This window comes from Rhopalosiphum maidis, chromosome 1 (assembly GCF_003676215.2).
Source record: "Rhopalosiphum maidis isolate BTI-1 chromosome 1, ASM367621v3, whole genome shotgun sequence".
Lineage (NCBI taxonomy): Eukaryota > Metazoa > Arthropoda > Insecta > Hemiptera > Aphididae > Rhopalosiphum > Rhopalosiphum maidis.
Window position 1 is genome coordinate 7,498,594 of NC_040877.1, and position 20,698 is coordinate 7,519,291.

At 28.7% G+C, this 20,698-nt stretch overlaps 1 protein-coding gene across 2 annotated transcripts; it reads left to right on the top strand.

Annotated features, from left to right (window-relative positions):
* The first annotated feature begins 1,444 nt into the window (after window positions 1-1,444).
* On the top strand, window positions 1,445-9,416 carry LOC113555687 (enolase). Of its 2 annotated transcripts, none has more exons than XM_026960209.1 (9): window positions 1,445-1,600; window positions 4,230-4,338; window positions 4,405-4,584; window positions 5,527-5,681; window positions 5,746-5,870; window positions 7,617-7,854; window positions 7,950-8,142; window positions 8,624-8,857; window positions 8,969-9,416. In XM_026960209.1, exons 2-9 carry the CDS (start codon window positions 4,276-4,278, stop codon window positions 9,098-9,100), a joined length of 1,320 nt encoding a protein of 439 aa, XP_026816010.1. In that variant the 5' UTR covers window positions 1,445-1,600; window positions 4,230-4,275; the 3' UTR covers window positions 9,101-9,416. The 2 variants fall into 2 exon arrangements, with proteins under 2 accessions (XP_026816010.1, XP_026816002.1); XM_026960201.1 differs by lacking the exon at window positions 1,445-1,600 and adding an exon at window positions 3,819-3,843.
* Window positions 9,417-20,698: the final 11,282 nt, after the last annotated feature.

Consider the following 20,698-nt stretch of genomic DNA (forward strand, 5'->3'; position numbering starts at 1 on the left):
TTCTATATCAATTTTTAATTTTTTTTCTGTATTTTTTATTGATTTAGTTAAAACAATTGGAAAAATTTTAGGAACAGCCTCCTTTCTTAGAACTGGAGTAGTCCTTTCTAATTTTTCTATAACTTCTTTAGCTATATGTCATGTTTTAGTCATTGAAGTGTAATGCTCAGACATATTCTTTTATTCTTTTGCAGTTAACATTTTGATATAACGTGGAATATTGTTGTTCAAAACCTCTAGATTTACTATTTTAACATTGTAACAATAATTACACTTATATTTTATTGTACACATTTTCATGTTGCTGAATTAAAATAATTAAATACTTTACACTTAAGTCAAAGAATTTTTTTTTTAATAAATAAATGTATATATCAGAAAATAAATTTATTCCATAATTGAAAATTCATTTTTTAACATGTTTTGTCATAAGTATGTTTAGATAATATTAAATTTAATAACTAATTTATTAGTTAGCTTGATATTACACAAAATAATTTTCTGTAATAAAATAAATAAATGTTTAATTTTGATTAGGTATAGCTATACAGGTTTGTATATGTCATAGATAATAATATATTATATTATCTATAAAAGGTATACACATTATGATTCATCTTGGTTTGTCATTCTGTCAAAGATGCCAAACAAATAATGTGTACATACTCAAACAAATCGCATTTTTTTTTCTTTGAAGTCAAAATGTATCTATTATTTATTAAGAATAAAAAAATACTCAAACCTTTAGTATACCCAAACAAAGTTGGCTAATCATATTTTCCAGTTATAATTACTGACATAACCAGTTTTAGATCCTGGCACAAAACCTTTTTGGAATTTTGTTATTTATTATAAAAAAAACACCAGTAAAATATTTTAAAAACTAACAATTAGTAACAAGGTCTTTCAAAACACTTGTTAGTTGATTATCACGATTTTACAGATTATAAAATAATCAAGTGGTATTTTCTCAACATGTAGCTATGCTGCAGCGACGATGCCGGTTAGTATCTAATATTTAAAGTAATTATTATTTAATAATTAGTATGTCACGGACATGGACTTCTGTAGTTATATAATACTATAGTAGTATAGAAGTTTGAGGTCACGAACAACGTACACACAACATCCGTGATGCGTCTAGATTCCAGAATCAGTCCAGATAATATTATCTCAAGAGTCAGGAGAAGAACTGCCTATTCCTCGGTTTTAGCAGCAGTATACCACAACCACGGTTACCAAGAAATTTGACGTTTCGGCGCGCGGGCACACTGTCGTCTTCCGAAGAGGCGAAGACGCATTCGACCTTCACGTCTCGACAAAGGTCGATTAAGGTCAAATACTCGAATCCGGCAATCCGACTTGACTACGTCAAGGGGTGGCGGCGACGCTGCAACGGTGCAGCAGCTGATGCGGTTGCGCGGTCGCCGTATCACTAGTTCACGTCGTCGTCCTAAACTTCATTCCCATTGGCCATTCCCGTTTACCGGTGACCGCCGATCGATATCCGTCGTCGTTCCTCATCCGCCATCGCCACCCGCCAGATCATTATTCATTTCCTTCCGACGAAGCTCCACCGTCACATCGTTGTTCATTGCATGTAAGTATACAAACAATTTAATATGAGACCGATAATATTATTAGGACTACTCTTAATTCTTAATTTATTATCGCTTATTCGCTTCTACAATCGCGTCCGAACTGTTTGATAAATTTACTGTTATTTACAGTACCCGTCTATTGAGACTTGATTTGTTCTACCAACATATTTTGTCATGTAGACCATACATGTATATTGTATATTTATCTATGATCTAGACTTACTGATAAATATTGAACAGATTGTAAAATGTATTAAAAATATTTAAAAATGTATGTTTCTACTGTTTGATCAATAATATTGTTAAAGTACGTCCTTGGGGATGTCAGTTAGCCATAACTTGGACTTGTGCCACAAAACTTATTTCAATGATCTTGAATAGTAATCTGCATAGTGCCATATCCATGTCTGTTTACGAACCCAATCATTGTGGTGTCTAGAACTTCCTTTGTTTATATCCATACTAAAATCTAAAATCCACGGTCTCTGGCTATTATCTAGTATAATACCATTCTCATGACACTAAACAATTAAAAATATCACTTATTCTAGAAACAATTTTTTTTTTTTATGTCATGTGCATAGATATAATATGTAAGTAATTAATTGATCACAATAGAGATTATCATGGTATGTCCTTACAGGGTGTATTAGTGTTGGTTAAATTATTAGTCATTAAAGTAATGATTTCAACTATGTTGAAGTGTCTATTGTTTATAAAGATACTTCTAGTACCTTTATGAGATAGATATGTATACTTCAATGCATAGTTGATAGGTATTCTTATATCCAGCCTATATTATATTATGTATTTGTATTGTAATAGAGTTTAAGTATGTCAGAAATCTATTGTTTATCATATTGATATTTTATTATAATATAGTTCTATGTCTTTTTAAGCTATTTTTGGTCAAAGTTTAAGCCTTATTTATTTACTATATTATATTTATATATTATACTGATATTTTTAAGTTTATATTGTTTAACTAATTGATCTAATTATATTAAGTAGTAGATATATTTCTAGGTAGTGAAAAGGGCGATTCAAGGTTAATAGACATAACCTTGAATTATTCATGTAGTTTATATTTTTGATTTTCATTAACTGCCAAAATATATATGTTTATATAGTTGTATTAAAATATTTTAGTTTTCATTTTACATGGTGATTACCAATTAGTAATAATAAATAAACCTACTTAAATATAAGGTATTATTTGAATGAATAATATAAATTTGCATTAATCATTAGATAATTTTTAAATAAGTTTGTATCTAAATATTTATTGGATATATTAATTGGACACCATATGGTTCTAAATTTTTATTATTTTTTTTGTCAATACTATATTTTTTTGTATAGAGGATTACAACATAAGATAGTGCTTAATTATGTATATTAATACAGTAGAATCTCGATTAGACAAAACTTCGGTAAAACGTAAACCTTTGGTGCTTTTTTTCAAATCTCATTTTTTTGAACCCCTTCAAAACAGAAACCCTTGTTAACACAGAAAAATTGCATGGTCCCAAGCGATTCCGTCTTATAGAGGTTTTACTGTAATACATTTTCTTTAATTATTAATGAAAATGGATAAGCTATGTTTAATTAATTTTAATTTAGCATAATGTTCATTAATATTTTTTTACTTTGCAAAATCTTATAATACTTTTATATTATTATTATTTATTAGTAATTACTAATGAATTACGATATTATTCAGTATATAGATTACTATATCAGTAGTATTAAAGTCAAATTATTAGATGTTTATATGAGTACCAACATATCAAATGTTCAGATTATCTACTATCATATAATTAATTAAAATCTATTTATTTGAACTAAAATCATTTCAGGTTAATGTTACCTTTAGATTATTGCCTTATCTCTCGTAATTTCCTTTGAAAGTGCTTTGTCATTTATAACTTCAAATGTATTAAGTATATTTTATTAAGTCTAAAATAACATATAAAAATACTTTATACCTAAATATTGAGTACTAAATTATTCTCAAATATGCAATATGCTTATAATATAAAATATACCTATTCTTACTTATGTATATTATTAGAATTAAATTGTGTTTTTAATCCTTTTAAATATAAATGTATTTTGTTAATTATAGGTATTATTATACTTATAGGTCTTCAAAATTCAAAAATATTTTTATGATGGTACCTTTTTGTAAATATCTATTGAACCTCAAACAGCATCCTGATTTAAAATTAATGATTTCTAGGTTTGTATGTTTCCTTTCCTAAATGGTAATCCTTTATTTATTTTCTTTGGTTACCTACTTAAGATTATTATATTTATCTACTTAATAAAGTTAATCTTTAGAGCCACATTGTATATTATTATTTAATTAAATATAAGTATCTATTTCAATGCTTATTGCTTTATGTTTTTACAACTTTCAATTTAAAGGTAACTAAATTGAAACTAAAATTATATTATTCACTTTTTTTATCAATGATTAATATTATATTTATACCAGTGTAGAGCAATTTGACCGTAACCTCATTCTGACATTGCCATATAAATATATATATTTGATTATCAGCCAAACCTATCTAACAATATTTTATCAGTTATTAACCATTCATTTAATTATTATACTTGCAGACACTTGCAGACTTCAAACATCAACTGTTCTCCTTGTAACAAAATCATGCCTATTACAAAGATTGTAGCTCGTTCCATTTTCGACTCAAGGGGTAACCCTACTGTAGAAGTAAGTATTTTTTTTTATAATTCTATTATCAAATTGGACATATTTTATGATTTATTTAATAAATAGGTTGACTTAACCATTGACAATGGTCCAGTTTTCCGTGCAGCAGTACCATCTGGTGCTAGTACTGGTATCTATGAAGCATTAGAACTTCGTGATAACGATAAGGCCAATTATCTTGGAAAAGGAGTAAATACTGCTGTAAACAACATAAACAACATCATTGCACCTGCTCTTATTAAAGCGGTAATTAAAAATTATTTAATTATTTAACTAATATTTTAGTCATCTTCATCAAAGCTGAGTCGATAGTTTTAATGTGTTTTTCACAAAGAAATATTATTTTATTTAAAATGCAATTATTTTAATTGGAAAAAAAATATAAAAATAAGGTATGTGTATACTCTATTCAGAATGAGATTGTACCCTGGTGGTCTACTAGTACTAGTGCACAGGAACATGGTTTCACAACACACCATACATACAGATGGTATTCATGGGGGGGTGAAGGTGGTAGACAACAAAAACTGGTCTCATGCAAGTATGTTTTTATTTTGAATAGAGTATAAATATAATCTGGGTATAGTTAATATTTTTATCTGTGATCTCGTAATAATAATAATAAGAATAACATATAATTAATAAGGTTTGGGACTTACTGCATTAAACATTTTTAAGAACCTTGTTTAATTTTTTATATTTCTATTCACAAACAAAAATGTTATTATTTGTAACTCATAAGTATTATAAAAACTAAAAAAAATTAAATACCTATTGATAGCTAATATAAAATATTTTTAAAAATTTTATCATGGCTAGAAAAGAGCAACATAAATATTTCATGAAAATTGCTTGTTTCTCTTCAGGTATTAGTTATTAGTTTTTAATTATTACAAATTAATTTCATTGAAAACTGGTTTTGTGTAAATATTTCTGTTTTTTTGTAATTTTGTTTTTCTCGTTTATTTTGAAATTTTCTTTAAATATTGCCATGTATAATTATTCTGTGGTATAATCTAAATCTAATTTGAAATCTCATAACATTTTTTGTCCAGTATAAAGTCTTATTGAAAAAAAACTCATTGTGAATTCATTATTCATCACCTCTCAATTTATAAAATATTTAAATTTTGTTATTAAGATAACAGATATAATAACATATTTTATTATTATTTATGTTTTCAATAGGGTCTCATTGTCACTGAACAAAGAGCAATTGATGATATTATGTTAAAATTGGATGGAACTCCAAATAAATCTAAACTTGGTGCCAATGCTATTTTGGGAGTTTCATTAGCTGTAGCTAAAGCTGGCGCATTCAAGAAAGGCGTTCCTCTTTATAAGTAATTATTTTATAAAAATTGTATTAAAAATTAGTCATAATTTATTAACAACTGACATTTTTAGGCACATTGCTGATTTAGCTGGAAACAAAGAAATTATTTTGCCTGTTCCAGCTTTCAATGTTATCAATGGTGGTTCTCATGCTGGAAATAAATTGGCCATGCAAGAATTTATGATTTTGCCTACTGGTAATAGATTAAAATATTAAGTACTAATATAAATACTGATCATCTAAGTTTATTGTTTCAGTTAACTAAACTTGTTAATTAATTAAAATATTTTTTTTTTAAATTGAACCACATGTTCCTAATTTTTGTTCATACACTGTTTTTAATATTTTTGTCCACTACTGAAATTACATATTATCACTCAAGAAGAAAAACCACCTATCTTTGTTTATAAATATTTGACACAATTTAATTTATATGAAGATATGCTGTGTTATCATTTTTTCAATTAGCATGTTAACTTTATCTGAAATTTGAGAAAACCATGCACAAAATGTCAAGTAAAATAGTAGTTAACTTTAAAGCGGTACTTACACTAGGCGAAATGCTTTGGCTGTCTTCGCTTGGGCCTTGTTCCTAGGGTTATGGCTGGTAGGTTGTTGTCGAGTGTAGAATCACATATTGTTGGTTACCTCTTCAACACAAGTTGTCCTGGTTTTGCTTGTCATCCTGGTGGTTTGTCAATAAATTTGTATATATTTTCATATGTAGATTTGTGTTGTAACAACTTTATTTGACCAAAATATTGACACTTCCAGAGAAGAAGGTCGTAAACGACATTTTTCTAATTTTATAGGAGAGCCGAAATATGAATACAATACATTTTTCTATTCTATAGGACAGAGGTCACCAACTAATTTATATAGAGGTCCGTTTTGAAACTTACCATACTAGCTGCAGTCCCCTAACATGCAGTATTAGTAATTTACACACATTAATAAATATATATTTTTTTAATTAGTATTTATATTGATTTATTTATGCATTTGTTCAATACAGATTAATTTAATTTTTTTTTCATATTATAAATTTTATGTGACACACTTATAATTTGTATTTATTTATATTATAAATATTTTAAAATTTACCCTGCGGATAAGGGTTCGTAAAATAAGTAACCGCGGTCCGGATGTGAACCACAGTCCGCCAGTTGGTGACCACTATTATAGGAATATCACTTACAAATATAATTTGTGTATCAATCTATTAATTGATCATGTTTCTAGTGTATTCTACTTACAACTATAAAATTTACTGATAATCGTTGTAGAAATTAGCTTATTAACAATAATATGGGGCTTACGTCCATTATTTCTCAATATCATAACAACATTATATTGACAGGTACAAAAAAAAAAGCGTAAACGACATATTTAATAGTCGTTTACGCTGAATATAACTACATACCTGATAATGGCGTTTACGTAAAATATTTAAAAATCGATAGTAATACGTAAAAAAATTGTATGGATATAATCGTTGGCTCTATTGATAGAGAATCATGGTGTTTACCCCAAAATCTTATTAACTCATTTTCGGCCAAAATGTCGTTTACAACTTTCTTCCCTGGAAGCGTCAAATTATGAGTGAAGCGGTTGTTTCTTAAGTGAAGTGGCGATTAATAAATACTTGTGTATACTATTTATTTAATGAATAATGTGAGTAATGGTTGAATAATAATAAAAGTCTTCATCTTTGTGTTTGAATAACAATTTTGTATACTGTCTACAATTTTAAATATGAATAATATATTTTGATATCATATTATGTTTGAATAACTTAATTAATGTATTATTACATAACTCACTAATTAAAAAGCTGATTCTTATAATGTTGTGGTTCATTTTAAAAAAAAATGTTTAATAACTGCTGGAAATCATACAAATTTTAGTTTTTGCATTTAACTAAACAATTCTTTATAAATAGGTGCTAGTTCATTTACCGAGGCGATGAAAATTGGATCCGAAGTTTACCACAACCTTAAAAATGTTATTAAGGCTAAATTTGGATTGGACGCTACAGCTGTTGGTGATGAAGGTGGTTTTGCTCCCAACATACTTGAAAACAAAGAAGGTTTGCGTTTAATTGAAACAGCTATTGAAAAGGCTGGATACAAAGGAAAAGTTGAAATTGGAATGGATGTTGCTGCTTCTGAATTCTACGTGTAAGATATTTCATTTGATTTAATTTTTTTTTTATTATTTTTTAAGTTGCATATATTATGATGTTTATAACTTGAATAACTATTATAATTTGTAGTGACGGAAAGTATGACTTAGATTTTAAAAATAAGTCTGACACCAAAGACAAAAGCCAAATTATATCTACTGAAGCTTTGACCGAATTGTACAAAGAATTCATTAAGGAGTTCCCAATGGTTTCCATTGAGGATCCATTCGACCAAGACCACTGGGAGGCATGGACCACACTCACCGCATCTACTAATATCCAGGTATATTTGTCATTAAATAAGTTAACTTGAATAATATCAGATCTCAATTCTAAGAAATGCTAAGCAGGACATTTTACTGAAATATACTGTCATTGTCTTAGAAGTGTATATCATAAGAAAAATGTATTCAGCAGTCCTCGTTTAGCTTCATTCATTTTTTTACTTTAGTAAATTAACCTATTATTAAATTTCTACTTAACATTTCCCTGAAGTTGATTTAAAGTGTTTTTTTATATTATTTTTGTATTTTAAACAAACTATGAATATTTTTAAATTGCAGTAATATGTTACACACTTATAACTTATTTAAAATTTTGAATATCAAAAAGAAACTTCTATCAACTTCCAGAAATTGTTGTTTCCTTTAAGTTTAATAATAACCAATAAACGTATCGTTTGTGTGATGTGTGTAAATGATTGGGTTTTATAATATTGAATTATCTTACAATATTAAATATATTTTAATTTTTGGGTGTTATAGATTGTTGGTGATGATTTAACTGTGACCAATCCAACACGAATTGCTGAAGCTGTAGAAAAGAAAGCTTGCAATTGTTTATTGCTTAAAGTTAACCAGATTGGTACAGTTACAGAATCTATTGATGCACATTTGTTGGCTAAGAAGAATGGATGGGGTACCATGGTATCTCATCGTTCAGGTGAAACTGAAGATACGTTCATTGCGGACTTAGTTGTTGGATTAAGTACTGGACAAGTAAGTTTTTAAATAATCACAAAAGTTATAATACTGTTGGAACCTGAATTAATGCTATCTATTCAATTTATATTTCTCACATCTTAGTTAATGAATTAATAATAATTGCAGATTAAGACTGGAGCTCCTTGCCGTTCTGAACGTCTCGCTAAATACAACCAAATACTTCGTATCGAAGAAGAATTGGGCAGCAATGCCAAATACGCAGGAAAGAATTTCCGCAACCCACAAGCTGGAAATTAACTATTTCTTACAATGAAAAGCTAAGCATCTTTTAAACAACTAAGCTAGGAGGAATCAAATACTAATAAATACCTCATTATTTATATTCAAAGAAAAAAAACAATAGCTGTTGTGTTATTTTTAATAATCGGTATATACTTAAACATAGAGAATATACGTACAAGAATGATGTTTAAAAAACATTCTAAATTATATTGTTCAATTATTTATGTTTTTGTAGCAATTTGTTTTGTATTAATGTATAGTTGTGTAAAAGCTGTTGAAGCTGCAAACATTTTTTAAAAATTTAAATATATGTTCTACTTGATCAGTCTTACTTGTGTTAAAAATATTATCTGTGTTTAGAACCTAAAATGTTCTTTTTATTTGATTTAAAATTTTTTAAGTCAATTTTACTGTAGTTAATTTACAAGTGGTTGAAGTAGAGTGATTTTAAATTATGTAATAATAATTAAGCTTTATTCTTAACTTTGATATAATATTAATTTACAAATATTTTGTTTTTATTAGGCACTTGACTAAGTCGAAACATTTTTATGAATTTTTCATTACCTATCGCATAAATTATTTTGTTTAGGAAATTTATTTAAAAATATTTTTATTTTATTAAATTCATAAAGTAATCACGAAAAATAGATTAGACCTACAGTATAAATCAAATGGCATATTAAATTCTGCATACCTGTGTAATTATGGAGTGAACAGTTATGACAGCCTTAAAATTTTTTAAAAATAGTGGTAGTCAACTTGCGTACATAATTCAGTTATACAGAGAACTCAAATATTAAAAAAATGAGAATTTAAATACATAATTAATCTAAAACTTTTAATGAAACTTAGAATCTTCTCCAGTCCCCAATTTTCTAGAAAAATTACCTCTTTATTTAAAATAATATGAATTATTATTCAAGATTTAGTATTATTTAAAAAAATAAAAATATTATATTTTTAAATGTTAGTTTTGTGTTATATTATTTAATATTACAGACATATTTACTTTAAGAGTGAGGCACTGCCATCCTTCTGTGAAAAAAGCAATGGGAAAAACTATTGTATGGTAAAATCTTCCTTTGTACACAACAGTCCAAAAAGTATAAATATTGTGCGTACCTATCTAAGCATTAAAGTAATAATCATAATGTGGTTCTAATTATTTAATAATGTTCTTTAAAAAAAAAGCAACGTTTTGATAATTATTAGCTTAAAGATACCTAATGGTGGTTATTTTTATAAAATGTTTACAAGTATGAAACCAGTAAAATAGCTGAAAAGTGAATATTTTTTTCTTTTCTAGGATTTTAAAACAAGTATACTTTTTTTAAATCTACATTATATTTGTGATTCGAAATTTATATAGGTGGGTAGTTTGAAATGTTTAAAAGTAGATAAGGTAAATAAGTAATATACATTTCACAAAATCTCGTAAAATGTTCACAACAAATTTAATTTTGATCTGTTTCCAAACAAATTGTCTGTCTAGAAACAGTACAAGTTAAAAATCATAAAATTTAGCTAAAAAAAAAAATTGTATTAATGAATTGAAATTAGAAAAAAAAATAAATATTTTTTTTACAGCCATAAAAATCCAAACTACGGCTTTACAGTTACTAACAATTAGTATTTTAGTGTTAATTATTATAACACATAAAATATATATATTATGTACGCTCGCTAATGCGTTTACCGTTGTCGTTGTATCATATTATTATTGCACAATAATAATATGAATTCTAAATAATCGTTTTGTTCTCTCATACGTAAAATTAATTAAAATCGCTCGTCCGCGTGTCACCTATTTGTATCATGTGATAAGACTATAATAACATTTATATACATATTTTACCATTTTTACCCGTCAGAGGTTAGTTTTTTCTGGACGAATATTTCATTTTCAGCCCATATTCGTTCTCCCTTTTCTCTCTTTAGTCTCACCCGTATACATAAATATATTATATATATATATGTATATAGTATATATACTGCTCAATGCACATTTATTTACATAGGCACCCTTTATGAGTAAATAGATTATGTAGACACGCGCAACGATTTGCATTTCTATTTTTCGTCACGTCCTACAATATTACGCAGCAGTAGCACTAGCACTTGCACGAGTATTATTGTCGCGGACGATTTTATAAATAATCTGACTAATCCGACCCTTTATAACGGCTGGACTAACTCGTAACGGTGATGATAATGATACAGTGCGTTAGAGAAAACGTATATAGACCTGCACTATACTATAGGTAATAAGTTCTGTGTACATATAATGCGGGCCGGTCGTCGCCATAGCTTTGGTTAAGTTACAGTAGCACTGCGAAGATTTTAGTTGTGTATAAGCAGGTACTTGAAGTACTCTTGTACAGTTGTACACATGTACCTATATACTGTATTTGGAACTTGGAAGAATGGATCTACAGCTGTGACGCAGTATAGGTATACTGTACAGTCTACGATCTCACGGCTCGACACATCCGGTTAGGCCACACCTTTATTTGGTTATACGAAAACTTGCAGCGTCGATGACGAGAGTGACAACGAACGGCTGTCAACTTTTACAGTTGGCTCCATCACTGCCGCGTTCATCATTGAAATATAACATCTTATTTCTGAACCTGCATAATTGGCCAAAACGACTGCAGGTGAAGGATAATATGCACGGAAGTTCGGCCGGATCGACTGTATCACTATCTAATGTCAAATAACGCCAGGCGTTATCTCGGTGATGTTCGAAATATACCTAACTATATATGGTCTAGTAATAAATTGGTGGCTCTTCATGACTTGTGGATTGGCCATTTGACGGTTCTTTTGAAAAGGTCTGCATCGAGGCCGCAGCGATCTTAACATCAAACGTAACATTTTGCACGATTATATTATGCCAAATGCGTAAATATATTTTTATGATAAATTTAGACGACGATGGTTTAAGAAAAGAAGAATAATTATTCGGTGTGTTCTTTGTAAGAATAATATTGAAATAAACTGCAGTGAGACGGACACGAAGGTTTTGTGTTTTAAATATTTCAACTACCTATTTTATGATTAACAATAGTAACAATAAACTTTCATTTATTTAATTAGTTAACGACCATTCGGAAAAGGAGAGTACATAAAATGATACAAAAGAAAAGAAAAATTTTATTACTTTAGAATATTAAAATTAAATTTAACACTGCAGTTATTTATCCAAAATCTAGACACAACACACAAATAGCAAAGTTTAAATTCGTTATTAAAATTAACGTCAAAAGCAAGGCTGTTGTATTCCCTTTATACATATGACTTAGACTTTAGAGGCTTATTAAACCTACACGATGAGTAAGAACGGAGACTCTACTTTAGGTACTTACATAAAAATGTAGTCGTAAAATGAGTGTTAAAAGCGGAACATGTTAGTTTATTTTTCAAGTATTTTAGGACTATTCATTTTATTATTTAGTAGTTTATAAATAAATGATACATCATTGAATTTACAAGATGTAAGGGGTGCAATCCGAGTTCGAGTGATAAGTAAGTCATCAACTGAAACGTTTAATCCAAACTTATATGATAGGTGTCTAAGCGTCTTAAAAAGTAATACAATTGAACATTACCCCTCAAACGTTGACTTAGATCAACTTGGTTAGGGCTCCATATTCGATCCCCGAATAAACTAGTGAGCAATACAGTGTTTTTGAGTTTTTCAATATTTTAAGTATATATTTGAATACTCATGTACTCATGTATAATATGAATGTATGATGTACATATAACATGATATAATATTACATATTTATATGTTATACATTTTCCCGTTTTTACAGTCATCAGTCATCAATTAGGTATAATACATTATTGTAAATTATTTGTACCTATTCTACCTTCAAGTTTTAATATTGACACAACTGTCAAATAACAACACCTAACTATCTAAGCAATAATAATATCTAATATCTACATCACTTACTATATTATATAACAGTAGTAACAGGTACCTAACAATACAAACGAATTATCAATAGATATACCTACGTTGGCTACTTATTAGTTGTTATAGGTACTCATACAGCATAGTACACATTGCACCTGTTTTGATTTTATTAAGTAGCTACCTACATATTTAATAGTTTATACTGTTTATAGGATGGGTATACGGGCATAACTACTATTTATTTTATTTTGGCACGATATAAAATATATTATCTGTAAATATTTTTGAAAACGAGGGCCAATACTTGTACACAGGTTGTACACCTACCTGCCCATACTCCATTGCATGCCACGGTACGAGCATTGAATTGCTAATAAAAGGAATTTAGTAGAAACGAAGTCTTAACAAAATAAAAATAAAACCATTTCACATCCATAAATATTATTATATATAGGTACGCATAAACGAACGCACGGAATAACTGATATAGGTAGATACCTATACGCACGTAGAGAATTTAAATAACATGTAATATTATATAATAAATAATAGTATGTTATTGTTTACTGACAGTGATTTGCAGACGAAAAAATACGTGTTTATTAGTTATATAGTCTATACCTATAACACGTCATATAATAGATATGTTTTTTTAATTTTGGTACGAATACAAATTTTGTATATATATAGTTATATGTGTGTAATAACTATATAATGTCTAATAATAACATTGGAATAATAATCGCAAATTGGACATTTTGATTTATGATTATTATATTGATATATTTTTCGGTTTGAGGTCATTATGAATTCTTTGAGGCTTATCCCGCTAAATTTAATAGGTGCAACTAATTATTGTTGTGGAGTGACGTGGTGGCCAGCACCGCTATACTACCGGTGTACCCCTGATAGGCCTCAAATTTACATACCGAGGCCTCGAACTTCATCATACACATTTAAGACATGATAAACAAAATAAACTTATATAATACATCGGATTGAGGAGCTTTACAGAAGCATCGACAGAACATAATATTTACTAAAATATCGAAATATTTGTCGGAAAAAAAAAAATTATCAAGTATTATCATAAGTATATTCGCACGATTTACGCAGGTAACACTTTATAATAAATATAATATTCTAGTATTACAGACTCGAGTATCTATATATCGTATGACGCATTGATATCTAATGAGGTTTGAATAATAAATCTGTACACGGTGTATACTAATAATAATAATAATATATAAAACGATATTTATTTACCTATAGAGGTATATAATTTTACTACGGTTGTTTGTCACTCGGAATGAAAATATCCAACATTCCTTTTTGCCACGGAGCGTTGAAAACATTTATTAATAATTAATATTAAATTATTATTTATTATTTACACTGCTGCAGTAATCATATTATGCCAAATAATAGAATATAAAAATCTTAATTGCGTTTCAGGCATTATAATACGACGGAATTAAATAAAACCACCAGAGTGATCCGATTGAAAGTCGCTACTTTTTGCGACGATGATTTTATTATTTTGAAAATTTTAAACACTAATCATGATCGATCATGAAATATATCTTCAGCGTGCTTACTGCTTGGTACATCTTCCTGTGATGACACCACTAATCACAACAGTGGTGTATTTTGGCGGACTATACCTTAACATGAATACATGTATCTATTGACACGTATTCGGCTGTATGCTGTGATTTATAAATTAAAATATTCACGGAAAAACAGAGAATTAGGTTAACCATTAATGGATAGTGATTTTCAATGTTCAATCCAAAACTAATTGATAAATATTATATTTTACACACGAGTTGACGATTTTGTAACCTGTTACGCCCGTTCGACTGAGACGGTATTGCAAGTCAAATAATTATTTCGGTTCGTTTTTTGTATTTTGCGATATATTCACACGTAAACAATAAATTACTTCGATATGATCTGATTTTTATATTATCCACCAAACGTCTGCGTCAAATTGGGTTGGTCGTAACAATTGCACGCGCATACTGTAGTAACGCAAAAATAAAATAAATTAAAAATAAAATAAGTAGCTATGGTATGAGTTAATGTTTATTCTAAAGAGACGGATACAAGGGACACGAGCCTTGAATAAATGTCGGATCTGTGGAACCTTCTTCCCTACACTTATAATTGCTGGAGAATAAAGCCACCTATCAGATGTAAACATTAAAATTATTTAAAATTACGCTATTAACTTCCTCCTAATGGTCGGAGGGCTCTCGAGATTGTGATTCGAGAATATGATCAAATACACTGTAGTAATTAAATGTAGAAAAGCAGATTTACACAAATTAACGGAAATAAAATGATGCTCATGCACCATACCTTATTCGCTGTTGAACTCGTTAACCTGTAGTTATCTTAACAAAACTAGAATGGGTTAATCACACGGATCCTAATAAAAAAACTACACTGAAGTATTTCGTTGGAGTGAAAATGGTCCAGTTGTCGCTGGCAGTCAGTCTCCGGTTTGGTGGGTGTATCTGGTGCTCGTGCACTCTTGAAGGGATGTTACTAATTCTAGCGGTGCGCCTGCACTCGTAAAAGAAATATTACTAAAATTACTAGTGCTCCTGCACTCAGGAGAGAGACGTTACCCAAAAGGGTGGTGCGTCTGCACTGATGAGAGAAGACGACGTGGTCAAGCCTGCCAGTGTCGCAGGCGGCTCCACCAAAGACCTCCGCGTCCTTAGAGAAATCGGCTTTCTCCCCGACGACGGAGATGCTCATTGGGCCATCCCTTGTCTCTAGCCGCACACGAAATAGATCACACGTTTTGTGCTACATTGTCACAACTACGTGTGAGTTCCTACGTGACCAAACAATGTAAATCGTTTCCCTCATTAGTGACTAAGGGCGATTATTGGTTTTTATTGACGGTTATCTGCGCGCGACAACTTTACCGTTATTTATTTAATAAAATAATAAAATATACAATAAATTATGATGTGTGAGTATATCATTACAATACATACAAGATGGATGAGACATTGACCAAATTGTGAATTAGTAGCTTTTTAAATATATCTTATTGACAGTGTGGCGTGTGCTGACTGCTGAAATTAACACGTACCTACATATGTTAAATATGACACACCATATCTGTAAGTACTGATTAGTGATTTTATCTTAATTCAAAAATCCTACCGTTGTTAAACAAAATGTATAATAACTTATAAATTAGCATACATATAGTACCTATTATTATTAGTATTTACGATCTACCTGTATGTTTTATGATTATTATTTATTAATATATATATATGTTATTGTATAAGTGCTGTATTACTGCACTTTTAAACTTTTGCCGTGAAGTATAACAAATTAGAATTTAAGCAGATATTACATTTTATATTTTACGCGTGGTAAATATAAATAATGTTAAATAGTTTGGTAAAATATATTAATACTTTATCAGAAACAAAAATATTAAAAAAAAAAAAAAAAAAACTATGTTTAAGTATAATATTAATGTTAGTATTTTCCATTAGAATCCATTGAAAAAATATTTTTTTGAGCAGTAAAAAAATTGCTTTATCAATATCCCCTTTGTAAGTGGATTGTAAAAGGCACTACCAACAATAGTCAATAATGATATCGCCAAAAAAAAAAAAAAAAAAAACGTTCTAAAAGAATACGGCTTGATGCTCGTAAAATACTTTTTGTGTATGGTATACAGCATATTTTGCATACAAAAAATTAAAATGATAATTCAGTAGCGTATAGGTGTTTAGTAAAAAAAAGTGTATTACAGTGCTCCTCAGTTCCCACCATAGAACTTTTAGAACCAAATCTATGCAGATAATTAACATGAATGTGAACAACAATTTTTTAGAATTCTCACGATTTATATACGAGCTATTTATAAAATATTATGAAGTAATGTGGGAGTAACTTTATCCCAGCCTCTCTTCCCAGTGAAATATTTATATTTTAAACATTTTTCTAAAGTAAAAATAAGCACGTAATTAACACGAATTTGCACAACTGTTACCGATGTCGATATGTTATAACCAAAACCCGTTTTCTCCTCGTTATCGAAGTTGCGCTTAGCTATATTTAAAAAAGTTTACAAATTTTTTTGAAAATTTATGCTAATTATTTACACAGTTTTTTTTTTAAGCTCAATGACTGTGGGGCAAGTCAGTATAATGTAATTAGCATAATAGCAATGACCAAGTTATTATATTATTATACTGTATACTAACTATACCAACTATATAGTACACACTACTATATCCGTGGCGTCCGCAGTGTTTAAAGGGGCCAATTGCAATCCCTAGGATTTTGTTAACTGTATGTACCTAATTTAATATCATGCGTAACATTGCATATTGTATTACAGCTTATACATTTTTTATAAAATACAAAAGTGTTAATATTATTTTGTGGTTTACTATAATATTCGATATAATAATATAATATAAAATGTGTTGTACGCATTTATTGAACAGAAAGAAAAATGTAGTTTAAAAAGGTCATCGTCTGAGCAACTGTACCAAAGTGTGTCGATTGTTTTATTAATATGTGGCGTAAAAAAAATACTATGAGTATCCAAACTATATGGTAGGTATCGTACAAGCTGTTTTAAAGGTTGTTATCGTGTTTTAGCAACAACATACGTTCATAATTCACGGTTGTATGACTTGTATGGCGACTGGATTTTTCGATAAATCGTGTCCAATGTCCAAGGCACTATTAATATTAAGTTTCGCGAAGTTTTGTTTTTTGGCGATTTTGCGAACACGGTTAGTATAATAATTATATTATTATTATCGTTTAGACACAAAAACAGAAAACTCACTCCGTGTGTCGGTCATCGAAATGACGGCGAGCTGTGTAGTATGCGTACGTATACAGAGTGATTCACAAATAATGATTACTCCCATTTTTCCCTTAATAGTGCATTTATTAAGATTCTGGAGATTTTTAAATAATATATATTTAAAGACTAAACGAGGGTTCTCCGTGGTGATACATTAACTGCTGTTTTCTATATAAGAACCCTCATTTTTACTGCAGTAAATTATTTAATCGATAATTTTTTTTTTTTTAATGTTGATATACCTAATTTAAATTTTAAATGAGTAGATTCTCAGTTATTAAAGTGTTTATACAAAGGATTATAAAAAATATAGAATAAACTTAATATTGGATCTAATATTTATTATCACTAGGATCACCATTTAAACAAAAATTAAAAATGTTTATAGATTAATATTAATTTATAAAATGTTCGAATCACCATGATGACCACATATTCAAAATCCATTATCGTGATTCATAGACCTATACTATCCTTAGTTCACTGAGTTGAACAACTTAAAAACTACTTGTTCGAATTTTGATTTTGATATGTCAACATTTCCAGAAAAACGTTTCACTAAATTATTTACAATATTTGAATGGTGGCTCTTATTTGACAAATAAAAGTTTATATCTCCACACGACATTCCTAAAAGATCACGAAAGGTCTCAACAATTTGGACAATTTATAGTTTTTAAGTATGTTTGAAAATCTCAACAGCTAGATTATTAACAACTACATTATTGAAAAAAGGGGTGAGCATATTTGGCGAATCACTCTGTATGTAATAATATATAGGTACCGTCAAAATAATATATAATATTTTAATGATGATCATATTTCGCTTCGTTTTCCATATACCATTACGCGTTTTTTATTCACAGTTTATAAATATTATTTTCGTATCGTCCATCCCTCTCACCCCTCCGAAATCATCTATTCCGTTAAAAGCATATACAACGGTGATAAATTGTTATCCGTGTCCGGGAGACACATTATAATAATATGACGAGAAAAAAAAAGTGAAAATACATTAGACGGCGACGGTGCCGTTACGACGTTCAATCCCGTTCTCCGATTTACGATATTTCCTCCCGTACACCTATTAAACACAAATCGGTATGGTTTTTTTTTGTTTGTTTATTCGACAACCATTTATCTCGCGCAATAAACAGAGTGCTTTTTACAAATTTCCTTTTAAATTATAATCAATCTACTCATCTCAGTTCAACTACGTCCCTTGCATTTTTATTTTTTTTTTGCCGAAAATTTGGTATCGATGCACGCGCTCTCTTGTACGGGGAATTAATGTCACTTGTGCGTTTATTAGGTATATATGTTTCGTATACGACACCAGTTGAATAATAGGTAAGCACTTACACTAGTCTTGTTGGGAGTGAAGAAAATATTGTCAGTGCGTCGTGTTCCGAATAGACGTATAATATATACGAACATAAAATTGTAATTTAAAATAAGTAACACTGTTGTACTTAATACAAGCGAGTCTTTATAAATTTAATTTTAAGATGGATAAAAATTTAATTTGACGTGTATTTTAAATTTTTCAAATTATTTAGGTTTTTGAACTATTGAGACTTGACTGCAGACAGAATAATTTATAAAGTCAAGAATTCAAACAGCAGCATGATATACTTCATAATATTCGCTTTAATAATAATATATAACTTATATAATATTTTGCTACTTCAAAGTGTTGGGAAAAGAAAACACGATTAACTGATGAACAACGGATAAAAGTTTATTAGAACTACTCGCGTATTCATCTCTTATATCTATACTACTATTAATATTAGTTAAAACTGTCGAAATATATTATAAATTAAAAAATAAATATTATAAATTGTGACCATATCTAAGCTTGAATAATATGTTATTTTAATACTTGTGGTTGTTTTTGCCCGTGATAAATAAATTATCAATGGACTTACCCTTTCTTAACCCTACACTGTGCATAGTTCTATACATGGAACAGTTTATATTTATTATCATAACTCTTAAATTATCGTTAGTATTTCTATCACAGCTGTTTAATTTGTTAAGCATAAAATGTACAGATTTTGAACATGGTTATTTTAGGTTGTTTTTATCTAATATAAAATGCAGGTCTAACATTTTATCCAGTGATAATTAACTATTTTATTTTGTGTAACCAATAGCAACAATATATAAATACAAAAATGATAATATTTTTTATGAATTAACTGTATTCACTATTTATGGGTAGAAAAGAAAAAAAATAAGTAATACAAAGTAGTTTATACACTACGGATCTAGTTGAATTTATTGATGAACGTTTTATAAAAATTGGGCAAAAACTGTGGATTTATGTAAGAAACATTCGTCTAAGCCCTTACCTTTGATTAGTAGAAATATTTTTATTAATTATATCTGATCTACACAATGTTGATTGTAAAACTTTAATAACAACAATGCATTTATCCTGTTTCCCTCCATTGAATTAACACTAAATATATTTTTAACTCATTAATTTGGGTGGTTTTTACTAAATTTAAAATACAAGTCTAGCTTATGTATATTATAAACAAAATAAATATTAGATTTACATTTTCTGAAATAAAATCTTTGTGTGAGCGCTTCTTCATTAAGCATATTTTTTTAAAATTGCTTCCTATTGAATATCTAGATCATTAGAAAACCATGATCCCAAATTTTAAGTTCATACGTCTTGTTAATTTTAAGAATTAACGCCTCACTGCGTGGTATATTTTACTTATGTACATACGTATGGATTAAAAATTCGCAATAGTTCTTAAAAATACCGAAGACATTGGTTACATGTCTAATATATTAT